This window comes from Thermobia domestica, chromosome 11 (genome assembly GCF_964235325.1).
Source record: "Thermobia domestica chromosome 11, izTheDome1.hap1.1, whole genome shotgun sequence".
In the NCBI taxonomy this organism is placed as follows: Eukaryota; Metazoa; Arthropoda; class Insecta; order Zygentoma; family Lepismatidae; genus Thermobia; species Thermobia domestica.
The window spans coordinates 48,979,770-48,998,654 of record NC_137464.1 but is presented as its reverse complement, the minus strand read 5'-3'; the positions used below and the strand labels follow the sequence as shown (position 1 = coordinate 48,998,654).

The following is an 18,885-nucleotide window of genomic DNA, read 5'->3' as shown; positions in this document are numbered from 1 at the left end:
AAATAAATAAATAAAGGTCATCGCCTATGTCGTACACTATCATCATACTTGCACGAAGGTAAACTATATTATATTTAGAAACATACATTGTATTTCCGTTACATTGACGCAATGTAGAATTTATTATCCCTTATCTCCAGAGTAAAATTTACCTATGGAAAGCATAAAATTTCTTAAAAGCAAGACTTGCAAGACTCTTGAAAGCAAGACCAAGACTAAGACCAAGAATGGGTGTGCAAGACCAAGACCAAGACCAACACCAAGGGTTCCAGTGCAAGACCAAGACCAAGACCAAGACCACCCGGGTCTTGGTCTTGTATTTGCTCATTACTAATCTATTGTGGGATCCGGACATTATGAGCTCATACCATCGCCTTTGGGGTGTACGTTAGCTAAATAGTCACAATGAAATTTATCCAGCGAACTCATTTTATTTTTATATTTATAGAACGTTTTATCCTTTTTCTTTTTAATTGTATGGGGAGCATGTGTTTACTGTTAGTCTTATAACGCAAGCATTTTGCACCGCCACTGACATCCTCATCCATCTCTTTTCAATCAATTAATTGTATAATTAGTACTTGCGTGTTTCCGACAAAGAATTCTAACTCTTAATGAATTCATGTTAGGGTTACCAACTTTTGAAAATGTAAATTCCGAACTCCCTCGTGGAATACCTATACTCTTAGGACTGTGGCATGATCATTCGTCAAGACTGTGAAGAACATAAAAATGGTTTCCTCTCACAAAATTGAGCGCTTCAGAGTTCCAATTTAGTCTACCGTCAATAATACATGGTATTTAAAACAGAAAAGTAAATATAATTTGCAATATAATTATGGCATGCACAAAATATATTTTTAAAAAAAATATAAGTTTTACCAACTTCGCCGGGGCTGGTAATTTCTTGTAATGCCTACATACTTTTACTGCATCTGGATGCATTATTTAATTGCAGGCTATAGCTTCGGATGAAGCTGCGCTCTTGAAAATGTTCAGCTCACTGATGACGAGAAGAACCATAACAGAAGTAGTGTGACGTAGGTATGGGCTCACCCACTTTTCGCACGGGGGTTCAAATGACACCACGGAATAGCACACAGATGACTACCTGGAGTAGCAGACGACATCTAAGTATAGACCACACCTCAGAAACCGAAAATGGACTTGACCGTGTCGTTGACTTTTCCCCGCTTCCCCTGTTTTAGGGTTCTTCTCGTCACCTATGAACTGTACGTTTGTTTACCTCTAGTAGTTCTGATGAGTTCAGTAAATTTGAAATCCAGGTATATTTTAGAATCCAGATTCAACTAACTCTGCTTTTCACGGAATTAAAAAATAATCTGAACAGAATAGGGCTAGCAAGAGGAATAATTACCAGACATTTAACGTCCGGTTTTGAGATCGTATCAGACACCGGACAAGGAGGTCAATCCGAACTATTCGGTAAAACAAGGGACGGGTGGCAACCCAAATTCATGTACTGCAGATTTCTTTGCATGTAAAGGATTCACTTCATCAGGTACTATAAATTAAACTTTGAAAAAAATAAAAAGAAAAATGCCACGTACTTACCTATGACTGTAAGATTCACTTTAATATTTCGTGTAGGAGAGAGCCAAAAGTCTACTCGACACCTGTAGAGTCCTTCATCCCTTTCCTCGACGCTGGTGATAGACAATGCCGCAGGTTCTCGATGAATGGAAAAGTGCGCCCTGTTTTCTAACTTCGATTCTTTCCAATGAGAAGGATACGAACTCATAGTCTCTCGAGTATCATAACTGAAAAATACAATATCGAAAGACAAATTAATATCACTTATAAAATACTAAAAGAAAGAATAATGTTTCATAGCAACGATTACATTGCACGACTATTTTTTTTTTTTTTTTTTAGGTCAATACATAGTTATACAATATTATACAACAACGCGGACTAATAGAAAGTTACTTATTGTGTTAAAGATACAATTGCCAGCCACATTTATGGTGGTTAGGGACAGTGCTGGACTTAAGTATAAGCTAAACAAGCTATAGCTTGGAGCCCCACTAGCTTGGGGACCCAAAAAATGTTAAGGAAAAAACTGATTGTAATATAATTTCCAAATAAGAAGAAAAAGCAAATAAGATTAAACGCACACACAACAATGCTGTTTTGTATTGTTATGCACTATAAATATACCACATTGACTTGATCTCTAGTCTTTCGTTGCAAGCGCTGCTATCGGCTGAAGGAATTCCACTCGCTTTCTCTCGCTTAGCAACAGCTGAACCCTTATTGGCTCAACGCGTGGGTATGTGAGGGTGTGAGCTTTAGTTCGCATTTTTGCCACGGCTCAAGACATTTTGGCAGCACAATAGGCTTATATGAAGCACGTAATAGGGCTCTATTTGTCAGTCCCACTTGTAATGAGGCCCCTGTTATCCAGCTTTGCTTATAATGGAGCTCCCGTTTCCCATCTCTGCTGTAATGGGCCCTTGCTTCCATTTAAATATTCATTAAGTCCATTAATTAGCATATAGCATATATTCAAACCTTAAAGAAAAAAACTGCGACATTTTGTCGTCGCTGAGAAAGAAAGCTTGACCTATAAAAGACCCCTAAAGCTTGATGTATAAAGGGACCCTTTCAATAGCTTAGGGCCCCATCGAACCCAAATCCAGCACTAGTCAGGGGGACAATCAATCTTATAGTTAGTGGCGTATGCAAGGAAGGAATTTGCTGGTTTTAAACTAAACCAATAGAAAATATGCTTTTTAACCACCTATTTTGTAACTTAAGAATATTATAAGATGCAAACACTGGTATATAGTCAGTGATGTCAGATAATATGTTCTGTATTTAATCCAGAGTATATAATTTACAAAAATACAACAAATGCTAAATATAACTAACTGGCTGTTTTTTTGCTAGTCCTAGTAGCAGTAATAGTAGTAGGAGGTATGGATGAGTCTTATCCTTTGAGAAAATACCATCAATACTGTAGAGCTTTTGATGGCAAGTAGCAGTAGTAGTAGTAGTATCATTTTTATGATTTTCTCTTTCTTTTTCCAACAAACTAACTAAAGCACCTTAATATGTAAAATATTTTTTTGTTGAAAATATTAGACATAATTAAATGACTTTCTCCAAGTGTCATAATGGGAAATGAAACAAACTCTTTCTTCACTTTAATTTTAAAAAGTCTAAACTTTTTTTTTTTTTAACAAATCCTACGCACTGTCAAAATTTCAAGTTTCTTGCTTACACTGTTTGGCTTGGGCATTGATTAATCTGTCAGGGCTTCTTTTATAGAGATGTATGTATAAAGATTCCAAAACACATTTTTTTTTTTTTTTTTTTGCTGAATCATTATTAGATTCCTTATTGGGTCTACATTATTCTTTGTGTGCAATTAATAACGCTAAACTATCCTTCCGCTAAATTCCATATCACAGACTAAAGATGCAACATGATGCATCCAATATTGAAGATAAAACTAGCCTTTCTGCTTTCAAAATGATCGAACACCCCGGCTATCAAAATCAAATCAAATCCAATTATTTGCAATCGGGTCATGTGGTTCGGGATGTATCCACAAGCTGTTTCCTTGTTATTTGGTCGAAGAGAAGGCGGGCCCGGCCTCTCTTTTACAATATTGGCTACCAAGACATTGGATGGAGAAAATTTGATGCTTGGTCAAAATGATAGAACTTTTGGGTCCAACCGACAAGAGAACGTTAGAGGGTTGAAAACCCAATTATGAGACGGAAAGGAATGCTCCCTCCCCAAAACCCTGCTTTCGTGCCACTTGACTGAGCACGTGACCTCAAAATCGTCCTCTTATTGGCAGCCAACTGACTAAAGGGTATTCGGATGAGAAAACGAGAGAGAGAGAGAAAGTCTTTGATCGTTTGCTGGGAGCTTGCTTCCAAGCTGCATCCGAAGAGTAAGGAAAAGTGGCAAAATATATTTTTCTTTTTCGTTTTGTAACCTCCTCTTCATCTCTAAGCTTTACTATCACTTTCAACCAAACACAGAAAATTCTTTGGCAATTTTTAAAGCCTTATATATATATATATATATATATATATATAAAAGAAATCCGCTTTGCCTGAGATATTTTTTCTTGTGTATGACTTCAATTGTGAATTCTTTACATGAAAGTGAAATTTGTTGTAGTATTTCCAACTACCTCATTATGTACCAAGAAAGGGATAACAAAATTGATTACAAATGTACTTTCTTATTAGGCCTATCCACAAACTTTTCAATTTGAGAAACAATTGAAAACATTTACAAGGAAAAAGAGTTTTTGCCCGTTAGCAGCATAAAATAAGAGCACATTTTCGTAAAAGTTATATACGTATTTAAGTTAAAACTTAAGTGGGACTTTACTCGGAAATGTGCTGAAATTGATTGATGTATTGATTGATTTTATTGGAATTTTCAAGGTGAATTACCTTGAAAACTATAGCATAGAATATACCGTGGGGTCCTTTAGAGACTGCAATTAAAAATAAGTAATTATTGATGTTCCATACAGAAATGTTATACATATCAATTTCAAAACAATATTTTATTGTATTGCAATATTTTAGGCTGTCACCTTCGATATCACTGACATTTTCATCATCAAAATAGGAAAGAAACACTTGTCGTCCTCGTCACCAGATAACAGGCAACTACAACTCAAAATGTTCAAGTCATGTCAACTTCTTGGGGTTGTTGCTGAATGTAAGGGCCGTTAGCACTTTGCAACTAGATAGTTTGTTATTCACAAGCTATTGAAAAATATAAGCAGGTTTCAAGATATATCGCTTCAAACTGTAACCTTAGGGAGATAGAAACAAGATCACAAACAATATAATGTAATGCAAGAAAACTTTTTTTTTTTACTACATACCCAACTTATTTTATTATTTAAATAATGAAACTACTTTTGGGAACAATATATTAGTAATTTCTAGAGCATTATGTAAACCACTAACTTTGCTCGTTTGATAATAAATAATAAATAAATGGTTACTTACGTAGGTATTACCTTGGGGTCCTTTAAATCATAATTATTTTTTTACATAACAGGAAAACAACAGTAAACGATATTTTGTGTTCAATATATTAAACACACACTGGGGAGAAAATACAAGAACAGACTTTTAGATACTCACGATCAGGGGTAAAAGTGGATCAGACAAGGTAGGGGGACGTATGACGTCACGCCGTTCCCCTTGCCTACCTTAACCTATTGTAATTTTTAGGAAGTGCGGGACGCCATAGATATTTTATAAAAGTGGGTGGACGACATCCCCCTGCGTTCCCTCTCACTTTTACCCCTGCTCACGATCGTTTAAGATATATACTACATTAAACATCTGTAGTTTCTCAAAAGGACCCCAAGGTAGTACACAACGGTTAATGGGGGAATCAGCGACATGGTTGTAGGCCCTCGTCACGATACCTTATGATTGAACTAGCTAAGAACTAGTCTTTTGTGACTATTTCAAGAATTAACATACAAATTAAAATAATATAATGTTGATTTACGTAATAGAGGCAAGAGATCTGCAATGGCAGTAGTTCATTCCAAGATTGTAGATATTGTGTGTAGCCTAGTGTTCTATTCTTAGTAAAGGAATTTCGATTTAATCATAAGAAAAAGTGAACTACATGGCTATCAAAAATAAGGAGATATAGATAATAATAGCTATAAATAATACACTTATTTTGTAATGAGTTTAGTTGGAGGAACACTTATTTGCTTAAAAAAGAATTTAAAATAAAATATGTCAGTTTAACGTCCCACGATTATGGTCTTTTGGCTCAGGGAGACGAGTGATTAAGGCAACTCAATGATGATGAAATAAATGGTGGAATGAGAATATGGGAGGATACGGGAGTATTCCGAGAAAAAACACAGAAACGATGAGATCCATCACAAAGTTTCTTGGCAGGGGATCGAACTAGAGACTTCACGTATCAAAGGTAAGCGCTCTAGTATCTGTCCCAAGGTAGAGAGACGCATAGATTTCTTTTTTTTTTTTTATTCTGTCCTAAATTACTGTAATTTAAATATTGGAGTACTTAAACAGTACTTAAACGGGAATATTTTTAACGGTATACATGAAACAATTTAAGATAATAGCTTTCTGTCATGATATGGATTATAAGGAAACGTGGTGCTTCTACATAGAATCAATATATAGTAATAAATTGGACTCTTTCAGCTTAACGTTCCACGTTTATGCCCTTTAGGCTAACTACGGGAAAGGATGAGTAAGCAAGTAAATGATATTGGAAGAATTGGTAGAATGTCAAAGTGGGAGGAATCGGGAGTTAACCCACGGACATGATGATGTCCACCACAAACTTACTTGGCAGGGGGATAGAACCAGAGACCTCACGTACCAGCCATTGAGCCACCGTGCCCCCTATTATCACAATAATTATATCTGTTTTTTTTTCTTCTTTTTAAGAAATGAAGAAACAAACGAAATATTAAAATATATACATTAATACAGTGGAACCTGGATAATTCGAACTTCTGTAATTCGAAAACTTCTTTATTTCGAATTTTTCTCTTGGTCCCTAGAATTTTATATACAAACAATGCTTTAAAAAATCATGGTTAATTCGAATTATAATCTGGATAATTCGAAGTTTTTGTCGTGTAAATCTAAAAGGAGATCGGGTCGGATTTTCCAAGAAACGGATGAAGATACATACTGTAGCAGGCTTGAAAAATGTTGATTTTTTTGAGTCTCATGACAGTTATTTGTCTATTAATATAGTAATATTCTTTTGTGTTTTATGATTTTTTCAATGTTCATGCATAATACAGTGCTAGTGTACGTACGCACGTATTACAGTACAGTATTTTACTTCATATTGTATTAACCTTTGTTTTTTCTAGTTTTAGAATGAGTGTATGGTACTTAAAACACTTATTATTAGCTCCCATAATGGTCTTTATGTTAAAACCTGAAGTTTGATTGTTTATTTCAACCATTTACAAAAAACTTTTCTAATTCGAATTTTTGTATAATTCGAATTTTTGTATAATTCGAATTTTTGTATAATTCGAATTTTCGTATAATTCGAATTTTTGTATAATTCGAATTTTTCCACTGGTCCCTTGAGGTTCGAATTATCCAGGTTCCACTGTATTTGTAACAACCCAAGTAGACACCATTACCGTCTCCAAAACTTAGAGTTTTTTTTTATATATATAATACAAATGAAAAGAAACACATATTTCTCTACTTTTAGACACACAGTAGGCGTATATGGACTCACAAGTCAGTTTAAAGTATATGTACAAATTATGATTTCTTACAACAGAGTGTAGAGTATATAAAGCAAATAGGCGTTCCTTCACCTTTAATCAATATAAGAATCGAAACTCAATGTAAGACAACTGCTTTTCTGTCTCTCCTATTGATCTTAATAGGTGTTAAAGAAGCTAAGTTGTTAAAGGGTGCTAAACTATTGAACTTGACACATGTATATAGGGTTCCTACAGTATGTATGTATATATTTGTCTGCGCGTTTACCTGCGTGTCTAATAAATGTGCTTGACCGAGTAAATAGAGGTATGTATGTGTGCGCGCGCGTTAATATGTGTATTGTACATAATGTATACGCGTGAGAAAAAAAATATATAAAATAACTAAGCGTTCAAACAATGTGCGTGCCTGCTGGTTACATATATTTAGTGTCAGCGCTTCTAATGACAAATGGAATGCACCATTAAACAAATGACAACCTCGCCAGTTTCCTCTGTTCTTTTGTTCACATACGATCGTTACCCATTTACCTGCCTGCGCGCGTATGTGCACACCTGGTTATTAATGAGTATTTTGCCTGGCAGTCACGTATTGCCTGCCTTGTTATTGACAACTGAATTGTCAATGTGGATATTCAAGTATGTATTTCCGGGTAAATTTCTCTTTTATCACATAATAATGAAAAGAGTTTATATGTCTGTTTTGTTCTTCGTTTTTTTAGTAATACTATTGTTTCGTTTGTTCTTTTGTGTCTTTCTTCAAACAAAAAGAAAAAAAAGGGATATTGTTAAATCGCCACTCAAATACTATTGTTAATCTCCTGAGTTTCGATGTTATAATTCGATGTTATATTGACAATTTGTTGTGTATCCATAAAACATACCTTTTCTTTCCCTAGTGAATATTTGCATTTCCGTCTATGGATTTTACGAAATAATTTCATAAATGATACCTTTCATTCGAATTTGTTTTATCCCTCTCTATTTCCGTTTTTCCAAAAAGAAAAAAAATATAAAACCACACATCATCTATTGGATATTTGCGGCATACTTACAAATGTTTTTGTTTCAGCACTTCGAGACTATACATATATACACACCAGAGTGATTCCGAAAATAATGCCTCAAAAGTGGATGCCTTTCTTTGTATTTGACAGATCACACTGATACAGATATCAGTGGAAAGCTTGAAATATCAGCTACAAATGGTAGCATCATCTTTCAGCATAGTGCCCATTACGGGTAACACACTTTCCCCAACGCGAAACAAGTTTTTTTTTTTTTTTTTTCATGCCGACGACGAAGAATTGTGGTCACTGCTGGCGATATCATTGTCAAACTGCTTTCACCTCCGCGACACAACTGTAGCGTTAGCTTTTTAAGACGCCTTATCTCTGCGAAATTAAAATACCACCAATTTTACAATAATTCTGTGATATCTTCAAATAGATAAAAGATATAATCAAAAAGTGGTACAAGACCTCCCTAGACAATATTATTTTACATGAGATGCCGTTATCACCATTCACTTATCTACTTTCGATTTTCAGCCATTTAGAAACCCGGTATTTATTTTCGCGTTTCTAAATGGCTGCAAACGGAAAGCTACTAGGTGACTCGTGATACCGGTACCTCAGGCAAAATAATATTGTCTAGGGCGCTCTTGTTCCACATTTCGATTATCTTTTATCTATCTGAAGATATCACGGAATTACTGTAAAATTAGCGGTATTTTAATTTCGCAGTGATAAGGCCTCTTAAGTTTGGGGAAGAGCTAAAAGTCGCAGGGCACAAGATGCTGGCTATAGGCAGGATGAAGCAGAATGTCAACAACACTTTGCCAGCAGATGGTACAACTGAATTTTTTGGCGGATGAGAGGACGTGTGGCATACTCCAAGGACTGACGCTTCGTTTCCTGATCATAATGGTATATCCATGACTCCTTCCGGGAGATGAATGTTCCTGGCACCCAACATTCCGCAGTCAGAATTTCAATGACAGCTCGCTGTTTCAACCGGACGTTACCATGGGATGCCATGAATTGTTCCATTACTTTGGAGTAACATTCTATAGGTTAAATATCATTGAATGATAAACAGTTCAGAACATTTGCAGTACTATTGGCCAAGTAGTGAGCTTAGAGATATTACTTTCTGAATCACCCACGTATATATACTACAGAAAATTCGTTTTGCTTCTTGAAATATCATTTCAGAGAGCATCAATATATTTTCTTCTAGTTGAAACTCAAACGAATATAGTTTTTTAATTAATCTCTCTCTCTTCTTTCTTTCTCTCTCTCCGTCTTCTTTTGTTTCTAACGTGCAGTGATTACAGTATGTCAGCGGTGCCAACCCGTGGGAAAAATCCCATTCATTGGAATTGTTTGATATTAATTTCTCTGAAAGGAATAAAGGGAATTTTCGTCACAATTGGCATCAAAATATGAGATTTTTCATCGACAGTAATAGAATTATCCATAGAAGGAACGTAGACCAATGACTTGTAATCATATTGAAACCAGTGTTAATTGTCAAATTTTGATACCAGATAAAACATGCTAGTACGGAAGTAACTTGTGATTCCCGAAAAAAAGAAGAAGAAAAAGAAGCTGCAAGAAATGTTAAGTGTGCTTTGGTATTTGTTAAATACAAAGAATATAATTAAGGGGGAAAATACACAAAATTCGAAACAACCAACTTTGGAAACGTTGTACACAAAACGACTGGAGTTGTTCTATTGTCCTTACGTTCATTGCAACATGATGACCCAAGCGAATTACGTACTAAATCTTGACAATAAAATATACAGTACTTATTTTCCTGAACGTTTCTAACTGTCGCTTTAATAATAATAAAAAATGGTCATTCATCAACTGCTTGATAAACGTAGATAATCAAAATTTGCGGGTAGTTTACACATATATTGAAGAATATGTGTGACATACAATAATTTTTATTAAATATTAAATTTTGTAATTAGTATAACGTATTAAATTCAATAGCGAAATGGGAGCTCCTTCATAGCTAAGGGTTAGTGTATCTGCCTTTGGCGTGGAAGATCTAGATTCAATTCCCGGAGGAAGTTCATGTGGTTCGAATTTCACGTTAATCAGTAGGTCTAGGTCTCTTATAGCCTCGCTGCTGAAAGGGATGTTAAACTCCAAATCAACTCAACCCAATAGCAAACTGGGAATTTTTCTCTCTCGAGGTAGGATTTTATAATGCTTCAAGTTGGCATCACTGCACTGCATGGTTTTTTGGTATGGATTCAATGTCCTCAGAATAGACTCCAACAAAGTCCTTATTGCTTTATTCTAACCGGAAGTGGTACAAATTTAGAATTTCCGGTTTAAGCTCTCTTTTGAGTTATTAAAGATATATATATTTATTTAAGTAACAAACCTAAAAATATATCTCATGTCCAAGGGTATATATAATACACTGTTAACAACAAAAACAACAGGAAAAGAAAGAAGGAAATCGACCTTAAACTATAGTTATAAGTACCATTCCGGTATTTACCTGGTGAAACTGGCAACTTTTTAAAGATAAATGTAGTCAATCTGACAGCATACCGCATTCAAACTTATGTCCTCCAGGTTTGAAATAAGTATCATGAACACTAATTTACACCCGTTCCGTAAGTTATGCTACCTACTTAAGTTATGGAAATAGTATAATCTATTTCCTTTTTCTGAAAGAATTACCTGTATGAAGTGCAGCATAATTACTTAGGTACAAGTGATCTTAAGAGAATACCAAATTGAGGCACACCTCGTGTAGAAGTACTGCAGAGCTTCAATGCAAAGGTAGGAGTCAATTATGAACTATAGTTATTGGGATTTGAGTTAAAGAGCGACCTTGAACAACATATTTCACCATCCAATGGAAAGAGAGAGTGTGTCTCACATGTCAACCACTATCAATAAAAAAGATACCCAGTATTTTTTACTTGCTATAGCCCGAGTGTATAATGTTGTCTCATTTATGTAGGGATATATTGTCAAGTTGTCGTTGGAATAATCAATATTCATATCTCAAAATTTGCAATTTTGTATCGATAGGTTTCTTAAAAACCATATAACGTACCGGTGTTAACTGAAAATCGCAATTTTTAGAGGCATAGCTATTGGTTATTCCAAGGACTAATTGAGTTATAATGTACCATAAAATAGGACGACCAGGTTCAGAAAATAATAATAATAAAGTTTACTTTGTAAATTGGCATAAATTGCCCTTCTGTCTACATATGGTGCAGAATACAAAGAAAGGAATTCTGGAATCGGAAGTATTGAATCAAAGAGTAACCTCCGATTATTGACCCACGGGAAATTATCTAAAACCAAACAGTTTACTACAGAGTCGTACGGAATATATACAAAGATTTTATAGAAAATCTCGATATATATATATATATATATATATATATACATACATATATATATATATATATATATATATATATATATATATATATATATATATATATATATATATATATATATATATATATATTCAGAAGAAGACTCAACTTCGGGATTTAAAAAGATGTAAAACTTATATTTCGTAACTAGTACGAGAATTAAGGGGACACGAAAAAAATGGGAATATATATTGTCCCGATTGCATTTTTCTCGGGGCACCGGATGATGTTCTGAGAAAAGGGAAAATTAAATTAAAACCACACTGAGAAAAAAATGTATGTCGTGTACGTAAAAACGTAGGTTACATGCGTAAATCCTGTAGTTTCTGAACTTAACGTATGACCATATGTAATATTCTGCATCAAATTTATAACTAAAAACGTATGTTTTATAATACTTTCCGTATAAGTGTTCCATCTACACGTGCTTTCCGTATGAAAGATCCGTATATAGGCGGTCAGGATCTCACATACAGATGAACGTATATAACATATAGCTGACGTATGTAACATGCGTATAAGTATGTAAAAGTATGTAATATACAAAAGAATTTTAGATGTCGAACATCCTGCAGTGGCATGATATAACATCTAAACGGGGAGAGGGCAGTACGTATGTAGCATATGGATAACGTATGCTCTGTACGGATTTCTGTAGTAAATATAAGGATTCCGTATATTTGTACAATATATCGCTGTATGGATAACGGATTTTCCTAATGTGTGATATTTGGTAGATAATAATAATAATAATACCATAGATAATAATAATAATAATAATAATAATAATAATAATAATAATAATAATAATAATAATTATTATTATTATTATTATTATTATTATTATTATTATTATTATTATTACTTTATTATTATTATTATTATTATTATTATTATTATTATTATTATTATTATTATTAGAAGAAGAAGAAGAAGAAGTAATAATGTTAGTAAACTTCTAAAAAAATTGGTCTAAACCAGCGTTTCAAACCTTTTTATACTTCCAGATCGGAAAAAGGAACGAAATAATTTACGAACTTACGGAAAATTAGACAAAAAAATGAAGTACCTTCTAAGTGTTTCTTTTGGAATATTTGATTAAATTACCTTATACGTAGTAGACCTATATACCATTTGAAAAACTATGTCATTTGTATATAAGAATTTATTATTTTAATAGCTACGTTGGTAAAATAATTTCGAGCACCAACCATTGAAAAGTGTACGCGAAAATGCTATTTAGTTCACGGAAACAAAAATCAATACTTAACAAAAAAAAAAAAAAAAAAAAAAAATGGATGTATCTTAATTAAGGTAGCAAATATCACCAACAACCAATCTATTCATCTTACAGTATGCTGTATGAAAGAAGCTCGAAAGTAATTTTAGATGGATATATTTTCTGGCTGGATATTAATTTCTCCAGTACCTTTTGAGTAAATGTAATCAAAGAAGATAAGAGGCCAGCAAAACGGATGATAGCGAATGGACTTTCGCTAACCTTCGTAACGTTACATATAGATTTTAATCACGAATTTCAAAAAGAAAGTGAATAGAAGAGAAAATTGAATCTCGTAAGTAAATACAAAAGAAATATTAATCAAAACAGGGAGATCATCGACATGTATTCAATTAGCGTAGGATGGTTATATTTCAAAACTCACTTACTATACTTATGAAAGTAAACGTAACATTTATATTAAACAATTTTAATTACTTATCTTATCCACTTGAAGTAATCAGAACAATTACAGGTAGTTCAGAAAAAATGAAACAGGAAACAGGTCAGATTTTATTGTAATTTATGTCGACAGCAAATGAATTGATTCAAATCACACAACGCTTTTATTTCTGGCATTCAAAATACACGACTTCTTAATTCACATAGATTCTCAGTAACCTCAAGATGGTAAGTCAACACTATTTACCGAAAATCACAGTCATTCACTTTCCTTAATAATTCGTGTCTTATATCCTAAAAAAGAAACATAGCCGAGGAACATTATACTAGAAATTTCAAATTTCAATTCAGTCTACGTAAATATTTTCCAACTGTAGCAATAACAATGGTTTTCTGTATGGTTTTGCTATTAGTCAAAATGATAACGTGTGCTAGATGTTTTTTTCTAGTTTGATTCGAACGCTAGTTTCTATCAACCTACAAAGTACTCGATAATCCAATCATTTACCATTACAACTCACAAACCAATGTAACACAAAGTATCGTGATTGTTTGTAAAATTTAGCATAACTCATTACGTTTTATTTGTATGATGTTACAAATTTCTAATCTTGATCTTTTCATCATTTGCATTAAGTAAACAAAAGTGATGACACTCAAGGGATGATTCAGTGTATATTGTTGCATAGAGACCAACTAGCTAAATACAGTGCACAGGAACTTCCGTCGTCGACAAATGCATGCTTTCTCCTCCAGACCTAGCATTCTGAGATAGGTAGAAAAGTTTAAGACAGATTATTGTGAGAGATATCCTGCGGAGTTGATTACATCTAGTGTTGCACGAAAGTGTCATCAGTTGAAATTGAATTTCAACGTAGACCTCAAAAAATATCTAATCTTATCGTGTGTAACATATGTATCAGAAACGGTATTCATTCTTAAGATTCCACATAAGCGACGGTGTCTCTATGGATTTCATCTCTATTGGCTATTCAGTGACTATATATCCATTATTATGCATTATTCCATGTAAGTGACAAGAGCCCTATCAGTCATAAGATTCAACGCGGATGGTTACGTCTTCATCTTACAAAGGGTTCCACATCAATGGCTACATCTCCATCTTTCATAGGATTCTACATAAGTGGCTACATCTCTATTATTCGCACGATTCTACGTACGTAGTTATTATTCTAACATTCATTGGATTCTACATACTGATTAAACAAAACATTATGACCATCTGCTACTTTTTGAACAAAGTCGTTGTCGTAAGAAGCACAGGACACTACAGAACTACTCGTCTGAAGGTGACAGATATTTTACTCGATTAGCCAAGTGTGATGCTTGTATGTAGAATAGAAATGTTACCCAAATTTGTATAATTGAACAAATTTGGGATGCCATTGACCGCCAGAGCTCATCAACCCCTTCCTCACAGTTTACAGGAATTAAGAAACTTATCTGTGTAGATATCGTGCATCATGCTTCCAACTTCCTACTAAGCTCTCTTTCCTTCCATGCCAAACTAAATTCCTGCTGTCCTGCGAGTCAAAGTTGAACATACCAAATAATAGGTAGGCTATAAGTTTACATAAATTGCTATATCTCCTCTTCCATAGAATTTTCTACATAATTGGTTACACTTCTGCCATCTATAGAACTCTAAATAAGAAATTACGTCTCCACGAATATGCAATGCAATTTATCCAAGTGTTGGGGTCTAATAACTATTCCACGTGACACGGTTATGCCCTTTAGACTAAAGGAGACAATGATTACACCAAGTGACTGATGATGGAAGAATTGGTGGAATGAGAAAGTGGGAGGAAACGAGAGTATCCTTTGAAAAGCCCACGGGCACGATGTTGTCCACCACAAATTTACTTAGTCGGGGATCGAACCAGGGATCACACACACCAGAGGTAAGCTCTCCACCACAGAGCAACCTTGCCTCCCTGTAACGATTCTTAGACCGTAATAGAACAATCTCATCGCTTCCGCAATATCCTAGAATCACCCTCTGGATTCTGTTTCGTTTGAGGTTACATTGATGATTATGAATATTGGATCTGTATTAAGAACATTGATATAGTTCCCAGGCGGATCATTAATGCTGTACGCATTATTAGTTATTACATACCGCAGCATGTATGGTTAGTGATGGAATATCTCCTTGGCGAACGAAGAGGCGAACATTGAAATACACTGTTACCAAACAAACCTGACTAATTGTGGTGTTAGAATGTTTTACGGATTGTAACCAATAATAAAGGTAACATTTCTTCTAAAATATTTCGCCTCATCCCGGCGAAATTAAAATACCGCTAATTTTACAGTAATTATGTGATATCTTTAAATATATAAAGGATAATCGAAATGTGGAACAAGAGCGCCCTAGACAATATCATTTTACATGAAATACCGTTATCACGACTCACTTATCTGCTTTTGATTTCGAGCCATTCGGCATTTATTTTCACGTATCTACACGGCTGAAAACGGAAAGCGACTAGGTGACTTGCGATAACGGTACCTCACGCAAAATAATTTTGTCTAGGGCGCTCTTGTTCCACATTTCAATTATCTTTTATCTATTTGAAGATATCACATAATTACTGTAAAATTAGCGGTATTTTACTTTCGTCGGGATGAGACCTCTTAACCGTCTGGCGTTCTTATTAAGTTTAATAAAAATGTCTACTCAAATTTACTACAGATTTGCATTTGTCATGCCAGTTTTTAGTTCATAATACTTACTTACAAAACATTGAAATTAATTAATATACTTAGTATAATGACCGGACACCTTGTTTAAGGAAAATGAGAGGGAAAGAAAGGAATAATTCTGAGAAAATCTTTGGTTACAATTTATACATCATAAACTTACATAACTTGAAATGGTACCAGATATCTCCATACAAGAGATGAATAAGCGTTTCTTCCTAACCACACTGAGAAAAAAAAGACTATGATTTCGTTGTAGATACATCGTATTTACGCGGGGGAGCTCCATAAGTAATGTGATTTCATGTATAAAAGTACAGTAGGTGGGAACACCATGCCAAGTCTGGAGTTCGGCGTCGAACTAGACTCGCTGTGATTGGATAATTTTATTTACATCATTGATTTCGTGTTAAAAACTATTACTCTCATAAGGTAGGGAGTCACAGATTTAGAAAGAACCAAGAGGGGACAGTCGTATGAATGTGGTAACAATATTATATACGTAAGTTACCACCTTCGGAATGGGTATGGCGTTAATTCTAGATTTGAAATGGTGGTCCCTCAATACAAAATTTTTGCTGGACGGTGGTTTAGATTGTACTACGGATGAAACAACATTACTTAATGTGGTGACGCACGTAACCTGGTAAAAACAGCATTTACATGCCGACTGGATAACGCATTTTTCTCCGTGCAAATGATTTCGGCGTTCAGTATCCCGAGTTCCATCTTTAATGTGGACACTAAACTTGGATAAAGATTCAAGTACACTGAGAAAAAAAAGTATAATACCCTATGTAAAAACGTAGATTACATGCGTAAGTTCTGTAGTTTTTGCACCAAACGTGCAACCCTATGTAACATCCCGCAGCAAACGTGTAACTGATAACGTATGTTTTACGCGTACTTTCCGTATAAGTGTTGCGAATAAATGTACTTTTAGTACGAAAGAAATAACTATATATGTGCGATAAGGATCTCACATAAGGATCTCACGTAAGTATCACATGTATGCGGACGATGTTCAATTGTATCTATCTTCTTCACCAAAGCAAATAGATACTTGTATAACAAAGATGAACGAAGACTTGAGTAATTTGGCTAAATGGTCAGCAAATAATTGTTTGATTATAAATCCAGTCAAATCAAAGTCAATTTTAATTACTTCCAAACGTGCAACCACGTTAATAGATGCTTCACTTGTTCCCAATATAACTTTAGAAGGCGTAAATATTCCCTTCTCTTCCTCTGTGAAAAATCTTGGCGTCATACTTAACAAATATTTAACTTGGTCCGATCAAATTAACGCATCATGCAAGAAGGCTTTTGGAATTCTTCATTCTCTCAGCAAATTAAAAAACTTTTTACCAACACAGTTGAAAAAAACACTTGTTCAAACCCTAGTAGTACCACATTTGGAGTACTGTGACACCGCCTTAACTGACGCTGATATACATTTACAAAAGCGTTTGCAGCGAGTACAAAACGCTTGTATACGTTTTATTTTTAACTTAAAATTCTCAAATCATGTTACGCCATTCTTTAAAAAGCTGCAATGGCTGAAGATGCAGCAACGGCGAAAATTGCACTCGTTGGTACTGCTGTATAAAACACTTACTTTTACAGAACCTTCCTATCTTCTAAAACATCTTAATTTTTTAAGCGATTTCCATGAGAGGGACACAAGATCACGTTTTAATAGCCAACTTGCAATTCCTATTCATAGATCAACTTATTTATCCAAATCATATATAATTTCAACGTGTCGTGATTGGAATACTTTGCCAACCTCGATACGTGAGTCAAAATCTTTAGCATTTTTTAAAAGGGCAGTTTATAATTTATTGTTATCGAAGCAGGGTTGAATGGACACAGAGACAGAAGAGCCAATAGAGAAGCCTGTCATAAAGATATGAAACTCAACACTTATCACATATTATAACATGTATGTACTTTCATGTAGCACTATATTATATTTGTGTGTGTGTGTGTGTGTGTATGTGTGTGTGTGTGTGTTCAAGTGACAATCTGTTTCTTGTGTGTTTTTTTTTACTTTCTAACTTTTTTTTTCTTTTGCTATTGTTAGCTATATCCTTTGATTTTTCAATTTTGTGTCATGTTTAGGTGGTAGATAAGGCTACATATAGCCTTAACCTCGACATGTAAAATAAGTCAAAATAAATAAATAAATAAATACAGATGGGCGTATATATCATACAGCTGACCTATGTAACACACTTGTGGAAGTAATATATGGCAGATTGTTAAATCGCAGACATCTTACAGTGGCATGGTGTAACATCTAAGCAGGAAAATGGTAGTACATATGTAGCATATGGATGACGTATGCACCATACAGATTTCCGCAGTAAACATAAGAAACCCGTATATGTGTACAATATACCACTGTCTTAATAACGATTTTTTTCAGTGTAGTGGTTCGGACTCCACTTTAAAAGAGAGATGCCTTTACCTACAGCTACGGTTTTGAAAAAAGGCATTAGACTGCCCTACGCTTATAACGTTAAGCAAAAAGGAATATTAAGAGGCCTCATCCCGGCGAAATTAAAATACCGCTAATTTTGCAGTTATTATATGATATCTTCAAGGAGATAATAGATAATCGAAATGTGGAACAAGACCGTCCTAGACAATATTGTTTTACATGAGATACCGTTATCACGACTCACTTATCTGCTTTCGATTTCGAGCCATTTTGAAAATCGGCATTTATTTTTGCGTTTCTAAATGGCTGAAAACGGAAAGCCACTAGGTGAGTTGTGATAA

General features: G+C 34.4%; 1 protein-coding gene across 1 annotated transcript in view; it reads right to left on the bottom strand.

The window, feature by feature from the left end:
• side-VI (sidestep VI transmembrane protein) overlaps positions 1 to 18,885 on the bottom strand; it is a 740,122-nt gene that overhangs the window by 452,326 nt on the left and 268,911 nt on the right. The window contains exon 4 of the mRNA XM_081732407.1: positions 1,576 to 1,781. Coding sequence (XP_081588533.1) covers positions 1,576 to 1,781 — 206 coding nt within the window. The remainder of the gene's footprint in view (positions 1 to 1,575; positions 1,782 to 18,885) is intronic.